The sequence below is a fragment of the Ochotona curzoniae genome, unplaced genomic scaffold (genome assembly GCF_017591425.1).
Source record: "Ochotona curzoniae isolate NIBS_2020 unplaced genomic scaffold, NIBS_Ocur_1.0 contig_4692, whole genome shotgun sequence".
NCBI lineage: Eukaryota > Metazoa > Chordata > Mammalia > Lagomorpha > Ochotonidae > Ochotona > Ochotona curzoniae.
The window spans coordinates 1,212,501-1,229,507 of NW_024466361.1; the positions used below are offsets into that span (position 1 = coordinate 1,212,501).

Consider the following 17,007-nt stretch of genomic DNA (forward strand, 5'->3'; position numbering starts at 1 on the left):
AACCAGCCCGTGACAAGAAGCCCATCCCGGCTTTCCCTGAACCAGACACTGGGCATGCTCGGGACTCCACGAATCAGTTCTGAGTAAGCAGACAAGCCCTCAGCTCCGACGGCTGGCCTGGCCCGGTGCGGGAGGTGAGCCCGTGGACCCTTCGCCACCGCCATCTGTGTAAGAACCGGTGGCTTGGCACACAGGGGAGTCAGAGTCCCAACACAAACGCACCCTAGTGCATCCTGCATTCATAACTGAATTCTCTCCTCTGTACTCAAATACGAAACACAGCTAGACACTGAGGTGACATCAGAGAACACCGGCCTTGGCCCGCCCTGCTCCTGCCTGGGGGGAGCAGCCCTGCTGCCAAGGACACACGGGCTCAGCCCGGCAACTCCAAGCAGCACCGCATGGGAGAAACACTCAGGGGCTGATTCTCTCTCTTTCTTTACAGCATTTTCTTAGCGTTGTGGGGTCACAAAGTCCTAACCAAGGCTATCCAGCGTGGCTTATGCACCAGGCAGAAGACTCGAGTCAGGTGGGAGAGAGGAAGCTCCTGTCATCTGCAAGGACCTCGCTGGAGCTCAGCAACCCAGAGGCAGCCTGCCTGCGGTGCTGCGGTGCTGCGGTGCTGCGAGGTGCTGCGGAGCTCTGCGGGGAGGGGCCGGCACAAATGCAAATGAGGACCAAGAGAAGTCTTCTCAACTCCCAGAAGCCCAGCCATCCACCTGCAGAAAGGAATGCATGAGGCCCCAGGCTACAGCGCCAGTCTTTGTCAGAAAATATATTTATTATTGATAGCGAGTGAAGCCAAGATGTCAGTACCCACGACAGAGGTCGCCTAAGTCAAGGCTGCCTTTCTATTGATAAAAATGCCTTATTTCCCTTGCAATCATAAACATTATTCCAGTAAAAGAGGAACATTTTCTCTCCTTTTTGTCTTCCGTGCATGATCACAATAATAAGTTAAAATGGAACAGCTCTTATTCAATCAATAGAAAAAAACAGACAGAAACCCAGGTGCCAAAGCCTAGACAATCCTGCCCAGCCGTGCCGCTGGGCTCCGCCGCCCCCACTCCATGCCAGGCTGCCAAGCTTGTCCGCTCCGCACAGTCTGAGGACCGACAGTTACGGGGCTTGGTGTGAAGACAGGCATGTGATGGTGGGCAGAGCTGAAGAGAAAGTACAAAAGGGGGAGAAGGCCGTTCGGTTCCTTTATTCAGCATAAACGGGGTTTACAAACACTAAGCTGTCTCCTCGGGACTGTCCGTGATCTTGGCCTCGGCTTTGCCAATTGGTGTGGATCCAAGATGTGCCATGATTTTTTATTCCGTCTGCTTTCTGCTGCTTCACTTCAGTGGTCTTCTCTTTAAACGGTTATTTTATTAGTAGGGAAAAAAATGTTCCGCCTCTGGAATTAATGTTGAAGGGCTTCGTGGGCTCGGGAGGCAGTCCTAGCCACCTTTGCCCAGCAGGCTCTGCAACAGAAAGACAAAGCACACTTTACTGCTTGAAGGAGGGGGAAGGAGAGGCAGCCGAGTGGTCAGGGTGATTCACACTCCTTGCAATTAACGACTTCCAACACACTAAGAGGACCACCTGTCACAACCACTGTGGCTTTATCAGCACCGATCCTTCCACGGTGCCAGGCGCGCAGCCTCCAGAGGCCGGCGGGGAGCGGGCTGTCACCACCGGGCACGCGTGGAAATGCTGGGGGCACAGCTGCTGGCCGCTGACCAGAACACTACTGCCAAGACAATGTGGTGGCGGGGCGTCAGGAAAGGTGGGGCTTTGAGAAGGAGTCTGTCCTAGACACTGCTCACTGCGGGCAGCATGCCCAGCGTACTTGCCACAAGTACTGCTCCCAATTGCAGAGAGCCGTTCCCGTGTTCTCGCCGCCGACTGCTGTGGACGCAGCTGAGGAGGGATGGATGGGAGGGATTCTTGAGTGAGAGCTGAACACTTCTATAGCCGGCTGAGGTGGGGTGCTCAAAGCATGTTCTACTTTTTAAAAAAGAAATGCACCAGGGCAAGGCCAGGAGCTGGGAAGTCCATCCTAGTCTCCCAACAAGTGGCAGGAACCCATGGACGTGGGCCGTCACCACTGCCTCCTCGGCTGCAGCAGAAGGCAAGCTGAGCAGGGATTCATCCCACACCCCCGATACGGGATGCAGGCACTCCAAATGCTTGACCTGCACTGGCGGGGACTGAGAGATCCATCAGCAAGGCGATGCTTCCCCCGCAGCGTCTGCAGCTCATCTGTCCCCCTCCCTCCAGGCACCCCTCCTCTGCAGCCGCCTGCACACCTGGCTCTTCTGAGCGCCGAGGTGACCAGGCCATGGTTAGGTGCAGACTGTTACGCACACCCGAACAAAACTAAGAAAGAACACTGAATAACTGGCAACATTTAACTTCTTTGCTAAATACATGCAAAGACTGATTTTTATTAAATAAGTAATATGTTCAGAATGAATTCAAAAGGAGCAAAGTCTATTCCGGGAAAGGCAGTTCTCCTTTCTCCATGCCCAGCACAGAAGGTAGTGGTGGAGGAAGCGGTCCTGCCAGTACCAGGTCTGGGAAACACCCCAACTCACGAGGGGGCTGGGCTGGGCTGGGCAGGCTGGGGCAGGGTGGGAAGCAGCCCAGGACAGGAGGAGGGCAGAAGACACAGAGGCCTCATGCAGTGAGGCCGTGGCCCAGGATGCAGCCAGAATCTGAGAGCGCATCCCACTCAGGAGGCCTCCAGGAGCAAGGCTGGGCTGACACCCCAGACACACTGCACCTGACGGCGGGGGTGTGGAGGCCCGAGGACTGGGGAGGAGGAAAGGCCAGGGAGGCAGGGAGGCAGGAGTGATCGTCTGACTGGAAGCAGACCTTCTCGGATGCTGGCACCGTGGGTGGAGGCTTCAGCTGCTCAGCACCGGCCCCCCAGGCCCTTTACAATCTTTGCAGACAGGCTGGCAGGAAGCAGCGGGTCTAAGTGGGAATGGCTGCCACACTCCCAGCCTTGCCCCGGTCTTCGTCCTTCTGTAAGCTCTGCTCAGGGACGCGAGCTCTGCCGCCGCTCAGGGACAGCGTCCTCTCGGCTTCTGGTCCGCTCATCTCCAGTACTTCTCGTCTTGGCTTCCCACTCTACTCCCCTCACCATGCACAGCCCCGCACTTCCTGGGACGGAGAGCATGGTGGTGCAGCAGGAGCCTCGGGCTGGCGAAAGGCAGCCTACATTTCCTAATGGAGTTTATTAGGCGGCAGCCCACGTTCGTCCAAGCATGGCTGAGATAACTGCTTTTCACTTCACTGATTCTAGAGAAACTGTGAAACTGTCTCTAACCCTCATCATTCCACGGCTTTGGCTTCCCCAGGGCTTCCCGGAGTGTGTAACTGGGGAGGCCAGGCAGCAGGAGGGCCCGTGGGCACAGTGAGCGGGGGCACAGGAAGTGGACGTGCTGCTCTGTTACACCCGCTGCGACGGACGGGCTGCAGGCCCTGGAGTGCGTGCTCAGTGCGCTCCGCTCCCACACACAACACAACCAGGAGGCCCCTCGTGGGCGCAGCGGACAGGCTGCAGGCCCTGGAGTGCGTGCTCAGTGCGCCCTGCTCCCACACACAACACAGCCAGGAGGCCCCTCGTGGGTCACCCGGTTCAGGCTTTTAATCTGTCAAAGAATAAAGTCTGGGTCACCACGACTCCGTGAGGGTGATCACACTGTTTTCCCATCAACCTCATCCTCGGGTGAACACAGAACGTTCCCCAAGAATCCAGCCAAGCTTGGGTATCTTTTCTGTTGCAGTAGTCGCAGTTGGGGAAGAGCTGAAGTGCTGCAAGTCGCTGCAGCCAGGGTGTACAAGACCACAGGGCGCGGGGTGGGGGTCACAGGGCGTGGGGTGGGGGGCCACAGGGAGCGGGGTGGGGGTGGGGGTGAGGGGTCACAGGGTGCGGGGTGGGGGGCCACAGGGAGCGGGGTGGGGGTGGGGGGTCACAGGGTGTGGGGTGGGGGTCACAGGGCACGGGGTGGGGGCCACAGGGTGTGGGGCGTAGGGTGGGGGGCCCACAGGGTGCGGGGTGGGGGGCCCACAGGGTGCGGGGTGGGGTGGGGGGCCCACAGGGCACGGGGTGGGGGCCACAGGGTGTGGGGCGTAGGGTGGGGGGCCCACAGGGTGCGGGGTGGGGGGCCCACAGGGTGCGGGGTGGGGTGGGGGGCCCACAGGGAGCAGGAATAACGCACACCAGAAAGCATGCCCTCTTTGAGCGGGTTGTGGCAGTGAGTCGCAGTACTGCAATTGTAGGCTGCTTCAGCAGTTAGAAGGCTGAGCAGAGATGAGAGATTTCAAGACAGACGTCTGTATCCGTGGCTGTGCCTCGTTTTTAAATGCTTTGTCTCACAGAGCTGGCCGGCAGCTTTTATGTCTTAGAAATAATAATTGGGCAATTTAATATCTCTTTATCCTCATGAAGAACACATAACTTAATATACTGGAAATAATAGTCTGAATGGTTCATGTCAGCCATGAGCAGTTGCTCCAGAAGAGCTCAAGACTGATGAGAGTAAGTGGGCGAACAGAAAGCAGGACCGTCAGGTGGAGGAGCGGCCAGAGAACTTCCTGTCAGTGGCAGCCTCCAGAACAGTGCCCGAGGCACGTGGCAGGCGCCTCTGCGGCTCCTGGGTGGAGCGGGCTTGGTGAGAGGGCTTATCAGAAAGGCACTACGCCAGGAGCCAGCAGGGCACTGCCATGTGCGGGCAGTCTACCTTGCTCTCTGGGCCAAATGAAAGCCCAACACTGGGTTGGAGGGCATGCCCGGAGAAGGCCAGAAAGCAGTGCACATGCGGACCAGGCAGAGCTGGGTGGGCATGGGGGTGCACTCGTTCAGATGAACCTTACCAACAGCATAAGGTAACACGGTGTCAGGGAGTACCAGGAAACACTGCAGGAGCGCTCCCGCTGGCCACCCCCCGGATCTCACAGTGCCACAGTGCGCAGCCGCTCCTGTGAGCGCAGGCCACAAGCCACCATTTCCCTCACTGCGTTATCAGTGAGTGCAGGGGTCCTTTGCACACACACCCACCGCCATGCCACACACCACTTAGTCTATTCTAAAATTTGTTTTTGGTCTCATGACTAGGTACACTTGGTCTAGCTGTGAAATTTACTGCCATGACTTCCCTGAGCTCCAAGGCTCTCAACTGTGAAATGGTAACAAGTAAACCCACCTCTATTTACATCTCAGGTTGTCATAAAAATCAGGGAGGAAAGCGCTGTGCAATGACCTTGAAATCTTAAGAACTGCAGAAAGTAAGGGATGGCTGTCTCTTGGTTCTTGCCCATCACACTGCTGCCCATCGTGGGATCAAGGCTTTATGGACTCTACCGTTAAGATGAGCTTGTATTACACATTTCCTAATAACCGGATTGAAACAATCCCGCCCCCCCCAGCTGGAACTTACTGACAAATGATTTTGCCGACTGGGGAGGGTGTTTTGCAATGCTTAGCAATAATCTGATGCTTCTGGCTGATGTACTGCCTTTCAGCACAAGTAACGCAGCTGAACAAGGAAGGCAAGAGATGAAGCCTTCACACACATGTAATCGTTACATTATTCCAATTCTCAAACGGCAAAGTCAAGGCCCCAGATCACAGAGCTGGTTGGGGGGGGAGGCTTGGATACAAACTAAACAGTGCCATTTCCCGAGGGGGTAATGCCCCTTCCCACACTGCCTGTGAAACACAGAGGACAAGGAACCAGGCCTCACCACACCAGACGACACAGCTGTTTTTGTCCCAGATTCCTCTGTCTGATCCTGGAAACACACGCCACTGACAGATCTCACGAGCTGAGGTAATGATGCACCTAGGCAGCCGATGGGTCCAACGCTGCACGGGCTGCTTCCAGCGGGTTACAGATCACAGAGGAAAGATGCTCCAGCTCACACACCAGCAGGGACACGCCCTGCGTCCACCGGCTGACCACTCGGCCCCATCAACGAGATACGCTATTACCAAGTGAGGACGGACGAGAGGTCAACCTACAAACCTACAGTGCTGTGGCTGCTTATTCATTCTCAAGGCTGGAGCTTGTTAAGAGCAGGTCAGAGCGGCTTTTAACAAATAAAATGCACTAACTCTGCATTAACGGCGCTGCCTCTAACGAAGACCTTTAAAGACTCGCCGGCTCGCAGTGAGGAACACGAGACAAAGCCACAGGCTACGAGGCCTTTAAAAACAGCCCTTCTAATACATCTTGAGTATATTTTTTTCAAGAGTGTTACTGTTATTTTCTAGCTAGCCAGACAATACCAACCCTCCCATCAGATACTGAAAGAGTGTTAGAAATTTACACTAAGTGGTATTATTATGATGACGGAAAATTAGACTGCAGAAAGACATGCTGTGTTAACTCCAACACTGCATTAGTGGGGTGAGGTCAGTCTGGGGTTCTTAGCAGAGAGAACCAACACTGCCCACGATTCCCGTCTCTCAACAACCTACATCCAACCGCTACAGCAGCTAAATGACAGGCAATTATTTGACCTGGCAGGATGGACAATTTGCTTTAGAGTTTATCATTAGTTTTCTAAAGTATATAAATGAGAGAAAATCCAAATCCCATGAGGACTGTACTATTCTGACGGAAGGGTCAAGAGAACGTGGGGGCTGTGGCACACGAAAGCAGTATGAATTCTTGTCCAAATCCTATCTCTGCTGCCCCGTCCCTAGACGGGTGGACACAACCCACTGGTCCGCAGGCTGAGCGCTGGGGGAGCTGCAGCCCCATGGAAGAATGCCTGACCTTCACGGACCCAAAGCTGTGCGTCTCCCAATGCACACACTTCCTCTGCTGGCTTTGAACACTGCTCTACAAACACACCCCTGAGAACACAACTGTCTGAGGACAAAAGTTCAAGGCAAGTGGGACTGAGCGTGAGTTCAGTAGTGCCTGTCAGACAGAGCTGAACACCTGGAGGCCACAGGCTCTCCTCCAAGGCCCTGGAGGCAGCTACGACCTAAGCAACTCCTCCCAGCAGGTCCACACACTGGCCCAGGAAATCCTGCCCTCGGCCCGGGAGCCCTGCCCAGCCTGCCCGGCACACTCACCTGTTTGGCGTGATTGACACAGTGCATGTACTGGTTGGCCAACGCAGAGCAGCTGAGGGTCTGATGGCTGTTCTGGCGGTAGCACTGGAGAATTCTGGCCTGCAGGTCAGCACAGACTGGGTGATATTCATACCGCCTACGGACACAGACAGAGACCACTGAGACAAACGGCCTTGACTTAGAACAGATCAAACACTAAATAAGGTACAAATGCTGCAGGTGCAGAAAAAATCCAATCATTTTCTTCAGGACTTCACGCCGGGATCCCACATGGGCGCTGGTTCTAATCCCGGCAAACCCCACTTCCCATCCAGCTCCATGCTTGTGGCCTGGGAAAGCAGTGGAGGATGGTCAGTCTTGGAACCCTGCACCCGTGTGGGTGACCCAGTGGTTGGAAGATCTTTGTCTCTATATCTCCTTTTCTTTGTAAATCTTTCTGATAAAAAAAAAATTTTTTAAAGAGATATCTAAATTATTCCCAGAATAAAGATGTATACAAGGTAAATGAATTTCATGAGATTACATCTATAAACTGCCATCGTGAGTTACCTTGGGACGCTGTAACCCCAAGCATGTGAATGGTGCCAGCTCTGTTCGGCTTGGTTGGCTGCGCCAGCACCCCGTCAGGTACAGCTCTTCTCTTTCCCCCCAGGGACTGGCAGCCTGGTTTTTCTCCCAGTATTCACTGTCTAAGGTAACTCCCATCCTCAAATCCTGATTCAAGCAATGACCTCCAACTGGTCGCTCTGCGCTTGCGTCTGACTCCTGGCCGGTCTGTTCGCATCTCTCCCCACTACTTTCTAAATAAAACGCAAGGTCAACAGACACCTTGCTGACCAGGTTCCTGTCCCCTCTTTTCCTTCATTCCCTACCCAGAGCTGGGCCTAGACCCTGAAGCAGTAGTCTTCCCACTAACAGCACCAAACTGCGTTCTCTCCCTACCCTGCTTACAGAAACACGTTTGCGTTCATGTCTCCTAGGCCGTTCCTGCACTCACTCAGCACCATGCCCATGGACCTGGAAGATACTTCCTCACTGCAACCTCCACACACGCTGAGCAGTTCTTGGCTCCAAGAGTCACCATTCCCTGTGGGACAGCCCTGCCACTGCCACTGCCACCTGCCCTCTGTAAGCCCGAAATGCCACGCCAATCTGGCGGATCTGGGCAGCCACTGTGTACGGAATGCAGATGCCACAGACACTGCCCCGAACTCCCTCTGTGTCCTCGGCTTGGACACGGACGCTCCAGAGAACCAAGACCACCAACGTTCTGAATGAATACAAATGAGTGTTTAAAAATTCCCAGAGTGCAAATTTTCCTATTTATATTTTAAGATCTCAGAATTTTAGATTGCTTCTCAGTGAATACACTATTCCAAAGATAAATGTTTCTAAAATGTTCACATTGTCCCACTTGAAAAATCATAATAGCAAGACAAAAATCACATAAATTAAGACAACAGAAAACAAAATATCTTTGCTAAAATAGCATGTGGACTTCTACTAAAAGGACCACATACACACAGGGAAAATGAATGATAGTAACCTTTTTAATCTATAAATTCCTATTTTTTAAAAAAATTTGTTTTGTTTGACACAAGAATCTTCCTTCCTATTGGTTCTTTTTATGAAATTTAAATTTGTTATTTCCATAGTAATCTTGAAATAGCATTATTTTAAATTTCATGGGTTCTATGAAAACCCCTGGAGAACACGGGGAATATTTCTCATCAATAAGGAAATCCTGGGTGATGGTTTGTCTCCTCGTTACTTTTAACCAAGTGTGTATTTTACCAGAACAGAAATGCAAACCAAGTCACTGGTCCCTGGAGGATGGGATTTCCTGCTACCCACCAAAGACTAGGACACAGGAGCAGGAAGGAGTTCCACAAATTTTACATAACATACTCTACTTTTTCATTCATTACCTTATTGTTCTGTCAAATACCTATGAAGAGAATTTAAATCCAATCCCAGAAGTTTTGATTCTTTTTAAGATTTCCAAGTTCAGATAGCTGGGAATTTTCTGGACAGACATCCCTAACCCTCTCCGATGCACATCAGCATTTAAAAGGAGTCAGCTGAGTCAGAGGTGGCCGGGCAGTTAGCACTGACTGATTATACTAGGGCCACACCTGGATAAATGCTGAATAAAACATGGCTAAGCGTCAGGTGAGAGGAATCCAGCAAATCCATGACTAATGACCAATGGTTCAGAACAAAGTGTGGGACAACCCAGTGCTGACAACTGCTTCCAAGGCCCGAGAGCTGATGGGCGGGGCAGAAGGAGAGGCTGGAATACCCCGCCCACAGGAGGCCGGCCCCCACCAACCCCTGACAGCGTGCAGCTGAAGGGCTGGAAGAATGGCACCCAGTGCTGCACATCAGAAACAAGACCGCAATTCTCAAAAACAGACCTTTCCCAGTGGAATCATTCACTTCAGACCATGGACTTTTTCCAAAGAGGTCATTTAAGCTGTAGGTGAGCACCTACCCCAGACCATCTATTATTATGCAAGTTAAAGTCCATGAGTTATTTATGATTCAAACTGTGTCAAAATATACTTTGATCACCATGAATCAAAACCACTCACTTCCAGGGCTCTTGATTTCCGGCCTGGCCGCCGGGGTACGTGTGTGCGTTCACATGCAATGCCCTGGAATCCTTTTGTACACATTTCAACCTGTATTGATGATGGGATGGGCAGAGCAGGGGCAGAGCAATGGAAATGAGCATAATTGCCCGCCAGTTCCTGGAGTAGACTCCGGTACATTCTTGGATTCGTTGTTAAAGGCAATACTCTGCCTCGATATTGATCTAGGATGCTTGCTATGCCGCCCTAATGCACTATTCTCACACTGGGAAAATGCTAAACGAGATTACCGTCCAACATTAGCAGGCCATAAAGCACAAGCCATGCACGTCCCAGCCAGCAAAAGGTTTCCAAGACGTTTCCAAGATGCATTATGGTAAAGCCGCCAGAGCCATGGAGTCAGCAGCTGACTCTCACTGGCTGCTCTCATCTCTGCTGGGAGAATAACAAAAGGCAGAAATCAAGCCTCCTATGAAAGGAAATTAAGTCTTCAGCTGCAGAGGAGTTTTCAACAGTGCAACTGCATTGTATGTGAGGAAGATCCTCCAAGCTAACGGTGAACGGCAGCTTTAACTGAACAGTGAGATGAACAGACCCAGAGAACTGAGAACAACGGCAGAGAACAGAGAAGGCAGTGCTACACTAAAACTTGTTTAGCCAAAAGGAATTGGGAGAATCCACTGACCTTTGAAAATACACATTGATCAAAAACAAGAAAAAAAATGCAGTTCTGCGATCACTTGAAATGACAGGGGACTTTCAAGGGGCCTACCATGGGCATCTCTCTCTCTCTAAGATCTATTTTACTTCTTTGAAAGGTGGAGCTACAGAGAGAGGGAGAAACAAGCTATATTCCATCTGATAGTTCATTTTTTTTTAAGATTTATTTTATTTTTAACTGAAAAAGCAAATAGAGAGGAGGAGAAACAGAGAGGAAGATCCTCCGTCCAATGATTCACTCCCCAAGTGAGCACAATGCCAGAGCTGAGCCTCTTCCGGGTCTCCCACACGGGTGCAGGGTCCCAAGGCCTTAGGCCGTCCTCAACTGCTTTCCCAGGTCAAAAAGAGGGAGCTGGATTGGAAGTGGGGCTGCAAGGATTAGGACCAGCACCCATGTGGTATCCCGGCACGTGCAAGGCGAGACTTTAGCTGCTAGGTGCCAGGCCCGATAGTTCTTCAAATAGTTCCAACGGCTGGGGTGGGGCTGGGCCAGTCCTGAGCAAGGAGCCAGGATCTGGATGCTCCATTCACATCTCCAAGCCACTTTTCCAGGCACATCATTAGGGAACCGGGTCGTAAGTGAAGTAGCCAGGACTCAAATGGGCATCTACATGGGATGCTGGCTTTGCAAGCTGCCACCAAGCCACTGAACCACAAGGTTGGCCCATCTCTCTTTATTTCTTGTACTCCTCTTGGTTCCCCTCCTCTTCCAAACTCTAGCAGCCTGCTCGCCACAGAATCCTTCCCACCCCCAATGGCTGTCGACAGCAGGTGGAGGCAGCATTCGCCCCCAAAGTTCTGACCTGAGAGTCAAACAAAAAGCAGCAAGTCCTGGCAAGGACCCTGCGGCTGGCAAAGCATTTCTGTGGTTTTGTTTAAAGGGTATGGAAGCAAACAGATCCAGGATTTTTTTTTCCGACAAGTTCATTTTTTTTTTTTCTGACAAGTCCATTGTAGAAACTTGGGAAAAAATGAGGGATACAAACAAAAACTATACCACCATTTCTAAGATTTCCTTTGGAAACACTTTTTATAAGCTGGGTTAATTACAGAACACCTAACACACTCCTGGTGAAAATGAAGGTGAGTTTAGCAGTGTTCAGAACTTACTCCTTAAAGCCCTAAACACACCGCCAATCACCGGCTGTACAGTCATCTGTGGATTCCTGCTGCTTTGCCCAAACCCACTGATGCTGGGCTGAGCTTTACACTTCAAGAAAACGACTTGCACATCTTGTTAGTTCTGCTAAGGAGAATTCGGCAACTGCAGTCTCTCACCGTCCGCTCTGAAGGCCAGTGCGGCCTGGCAAGGACACGTTCCCCACAGCCATCCTTCCTAAGGCTCCTGGGGTTACAAAAATCACCCATTGTGACTCCAGGCACATGCACAAGGATGCCCTCCCTGCATTCAGGTTTAGGTGCCCCCGAGGTCTGCAGATCCTCTAATGCGGCATCAGACAGGGAGAGGAGGAAGGGTGGAAGGGAGAGAGGGGAGGTGTGAAGGCAGTTAACGCACAAACAAAACACTAACATACAGACCTCCCATGGTCTGCCAGTGTGTCTTCCTGAGGTCAGGTGGTCTCATGACACTGCACTGAGCGTGCAGGAGCAGACACACCTGTTATGGAGTCAGCGCTTCACGCCCGGTCCTGGAGCTCACACCAGAGCTGTCATCCTGTACTGAACTCTCATTCAGTGTAAACCCAGGAGTCAGGCTGTCTCAAGAGCTTCTCTAGACCACACCCACAACCGCACCAAGAGCCGAAGCTACTACAGGCACACTACCAGTATTTAAAAAAATACAACGTCCACACATTCCCTGGTATAACAAAACCATAATAAAATGCAAGGCAGCAGAGGAAATTATTCACCTAAAATGTGTTCATCATTTACTTTTCAGCATTTTTGGCATCTGCCATTGTGCTTACAATTGCAATATCATATTACTATTTCTTAGAAAAAGATGCAAACAGCCTCTAAATACTGCAAGCTCTGACAGTTAACTCTCTCAAGCTCTTACAACAATCTTCGTAACTACTAACCATTTCCCTAATAACGCTTCAAAACATGGAAAGAAACCTCTGAAGTTCCCAGAGCAGCGTACAGTGCCTTGATGTGCCTGACAGAGCCCTGAGTTCAAACGACCCAATCAAGCTGAGATGACCATCATGCTCACGAGATCCTGCCATTCATTCATTGAACAGATCCCTCCCACTGGTTGTCCTAAAAATCAGATTTAGTAGATGTAGAGTGGGATATAAAAATTTCCCTGAATCCTACACAACTGAGGCTTGAGGCAGCAGTACCCATCTGTAAATCATTTTAATCTGTTGACCCTGAAAAAAGATGTTACAGCAACAACTCAGTAATACAGACTCCCAGAGGGAGACCCACCTTTAGAGAAAGGGCATAGTACTGCCAGATGGTTTCAGCAAGCTGAGAAAAAGTCCTGGTTTTGGGAAAAGCCCATGGACAGGACTCTGGCTGCCTATCCTGTCCAGTAAGTCATGCAGTGTGGCTCCTGCATATCTATACTAACCTTCACTTACTCTCAATATGTCTACACTAACCTCCACATACTCAAAAATATGGGGGAAACAAAAAAAATCTCCCAGCTTTGTAACACATGTTTCTTACTTGATACTGCTAGTACCTGAAAAGGATGGGGGCAGGGGCACAAGCCAGGGGTCTGGGGGTCCGGTACTGGTGCCCCCATGACAGCGCAGGACTGGGGCGCAGCCGTGATCAACGCTTTCTGAAGCGTGTCTAACTCTCTTAACAAGAATTGCCAATGTATTTATTTTAGTGACAAGTGGGGTGGGGGATTCACCCTTTAAGTATCACAGAGCTAAAAACGAGGAGTGAAGGGAGCTGCAGCTGGGAGGCCATGGGGACCTGCCTTGCACCTGAGTTCCAACTGCTTAGGCATAGCCATTGCAAGAGGAAACGTAGACCAGGCCATGCCAGAAAACCTACATGGCACAAGGCTGCCTGGTGGAAAGAACACCCCGTGAACAGCACCATGGTGGGCACTGCGGAGTGGGAGTGCAGGCCGTGCAGAGATGGGACACTACATTCACCTCCTCCCCTGGAGGAGAAAGGCACGCTTGGAAAGGTCAAGATGACACAGCCAGTGGAAGCATCAAGAAAACCACCCAGGGCAAGTGCTGGGCTCAACAGGCTCATCCTTGGCTGCAGCACCATCCCATATGGTGCTGGTCAGGGTGCCCACTGCTGCACTTCCCATCCAACTCCATGCTGGCCTGGGAAAGTAGCAGAGGATGGCTCAAGTCCTGGAGACCCTGCACCTGTGCAGGAAACCCAGAGAAAGATCCTGGCTCTTGGTTTTGGATCAGCTCAGCTGTGGATGTTGTGGTCATCTGGGGAGTGAACCAGCGGATAGAACATCTCTCTGTCTTTCCTTCTCTTTGTAAATCTGTCATAAAGAAAGGAAGGAAAGGGAAGAAGGGAGGGAGGAAGGGAAGGAGGGAGGGAGGAAGGAAGGAAGGAAGGAAGCAATGGTCCAGCCAGAGCAGAAGGATGGGGAGGTCAAAAAGCAGCAGCACGCTGGGGACCAAGTGGTGTCCAAGCACTTTGGGCGTTAAAGAACGGGCTGGATATCAGGAAGTTCAGTTGGAAGTGACCCTGTACCCACCCCGTAGACATGCGAGCAGTGATCTGGCCTTCATGGCACCAAATAGAGAATCCCAAGCTTCACAGAGACAATAATGAAGGCGGAGGACAGTCAACAATGCTTCCGTGTCTCTCCGCTGTCAACTTTAGCCTTCTGTGTTTCACATCCTACTGACCCTGTGAGAGACTGAAATTGCTGAAGCTGCAGGCTGAGGATTCTTCACCCATGAAGTCCTTACAGGTTGGTCCCTGTCCTCCCTCTCAATGCAGCTCCTGAAGCTGGGGTGAAGGTGGGACTCAGCTGGGTCTCCTGTCTCCCGCTGCAGCACGAGCTCAGGTTTCAACAGGCTCTTCCACAAAACACAGAGGTTCCTGAAGCCAGGGACTAGACTCATGATCCTCTTCCAGTCCCCTGAATTAGGAGAACTCCATCGTACCTCTGGTTTAGTTTTTCCATTTTCTCATCCAATCCAGATTCACCTTCCGATGTTAGCAGCAGTGATCCATCAGCTCAGCATCAGGCAGGGTGCTCGGGCTCTTGTGCTGTGATTGCCATGAGGCTGGCAGGTGTTCTTCGAAACGCCCTTCACCGCCAGCCTTCCCTGTGTCCCCTAGCATCCCTGGAGCCAAAGCTGGCAGCTCAAGTGGATGCCATTACTGCAGCCTCCAACCCATCTTCATGTTCTAGCTGCCTCTCTTCCTGCTCCCAACATGAATTCCACTCAAACAAGAGGCTGGAAAGTGCCAACCTTTCTCCAGTCAATCAGGATTCTTCCTTCTTCCTTTCCTTCAACTCCCAAGTGGACCCAAGTTCATTTCCCAAACTCCCCAAATCCCTTGTCTCCTCACGAGCTATATCACCTTGTGGTGCCAGGCAAAAGTACCCACGGAAACTTCTACTAAACCCACTGTTTACCTATGCTGGCCCCAGAGTGATGCACAGATGGTGACATTTGCAGGGCCATTTTCAAACACAATCTGGTAGAAACCAGTGCCTGACAGCCAGGGAACACAGCGACACGCACTCCTGAGGCTCCCGGCTCGGGCTATAGAGAGCACACAGCCCTAAGGCCCAGCTCCCCCTCGGGTTATAGATAGGAAATCATTCCCTGGACTGATTTTGTTTCACTGCAGTGGTAAATGTCCATAGGAACTCAGTCCACATCCAAAGGCTGAACATGGAGCTTTCTTAAAGGCTTGGGACCCTGCACCCGTGTGGGAGATCCAGAAGAGGTTCCTGGTTCCTGGCTTCGGATCGGCACAGCATCGGCTGTTGCGGTCACTTGGGGAGTGAATCATCGGACAGAAGATCTTCCTCTGTCTCTCCTCCTCTCTGTATATCTGACTTTCCAATAAATAAATAAATCTTTAAATAAAAAAAAAAATCTGACCCCATTAGTTTCCCTGTCACTCTTGGCCAATGATAGAAGCTATCTTTACTTTGGAGAAAATCCCTTTGCACATACATGGATCCCACTCTGCCATTCTCCCACACCAACTTCCAGTGGATTCTTGCCGATTCTTGCATCTCCAATAGCTTTCTCAATCTGAGCATCCCTACCAGCACACCAGCGTTCTCCAGGAACTGTCTGCCATGACGAAACGACCATCACAGAAGATGCATTTTAAAGGTATCTAATTTTAATAAACCTCACTCTAAACAGTCACATGTAGCTAGAGGCTACCACCTGTGGGCGTATGGTTCTACAGGCGAGGCCAGGCTGAGCTCATGCTGCCACGAATGTTGCATTCCAGGACCCGGTTCAAGCCAGGTTGGCTTAGGTCTGCAACACCTGCCATTCCAAATGAAGGCTGGGGGCGGGGGGCTGGTGGGACTGAGCTGAGCCAGGCTGCAGTACCTGCCAGCAAACATCCCAGACCAGGGGTGAACCATGTCAGACGTGCTGCAGTACCTGCTGGCCCTGGGACTGGGCCTGGTAGGGGAATACCAGGGACTCCCTTGTTAGGCCACTGCTTCCACTGGTGTGCAAGAGAGCTGGGACTAGGGCTAGGCTAGGCTGGGCTAGGCTGCTGCACCTGCTGGCACATATGAGAGCCAGAATGTGTGTGGGCTGGTGGGACTAGGCAATAGCACCCACTGACAAGTGCTGGGACTGGGTGGTAAGACATATCAGTCTGGACTGCAGTATACCCCCCTGGCAAGCTGACCGGTCAACAGTGGGTACTCTACTGCAAGGCTGCAGCTTCTGCTCTTGAGCACAGGAGCCAGAGCTGGGGGTGGAGTGGGGTGGACAAGGTGGTAGTACCTGACGGCATTTGAGTGGGCCTGCTCTTGGGGGGTGGGGGGCTGAGTTAAGCCATGGCACCTATAGCTGTGCATGAGAGCTGCTTGGGATGCAGGCAGGACTGGGCTAAGCCATAGCAGCACATGCCAGCACATGCCAAATTTGGGGCCGGGGCAGGCCTGCTGGGGGTTACTGGGGATTGCCCTGACTTGGCAGTGACACCTGCTGGTGTACATAAGGACTGGGCCTGTGGTGGGCTGGGGACAGAACTACCCAGGCAGCTGCATCCAGCGGTTACGTGCAATGACTGGTGTAGGTGACAGATCAAATCTGACCCTGCACTGCTGATGGACACAAGAGTCAGTGGGAGGTCACCCCAGGGGAAGTTTCTTGGGGGGCAATCCCCAGTTGGAGCACTGGACTTGAATTCCAGCCATAGGGAAAGTCACAGCATACGTGATCCCGACCTTGCAGCACATGTGCTGGGACTGGGCCTCTTCAGCTGTGGAGGCCTGTGCAGAGGGACAGGCCCTGACGCACATAGGGACATGACAGCCAGCTCATCTAGGCCAGCAAGGGAGGTTGACTGCCTCATCAGAGGATGGAAAGCAGAACAGGTTGGACCATTTTCCTGGCCAAGCTTTGGGAAACACCCTGGGAACACTCTCCCACATCAGGGTCTTGAAGGTATCATCAAACGATTGCCCTCCATCCCCAGGTGTTCATGTAG

At 51.8% G+C, this 17,007-nt stretch overlaps 1 protein-coding gene across 2 annotated transcripts in view; it reads right to left on the minus strand.

The window, feature by feature from the left end:
* Positions 1–762: 762 nt before the first annotated feature.
* CHCHD3 (coiled-coil-helix-coiled-coil-helix domain containing 3) overlaps positions 763–17,007 on the minus strand; it is a 199,655-nt gene continuing 183,410 nt past the window's right edge. For both annotated transcript variants that reach the window (XM_040987487.1, XM_040987488.1), the window contains 2 exons: positions 7,085–7,220; positions 763–1,469 (listed from right to left, as the gene is read on the minus strand). In XM_040987487.1, coding sequence (XP_040843421.1) covers positions 1,446–1,469; positions 7,085–7,220 — 160 coding nt within the window. In that variant the 3' untranslated portion in view covers positions 763–1,445. The remainder of the gene's footprint in view (positions 1,470–7,084; positions 7,221–17,007) is intronic.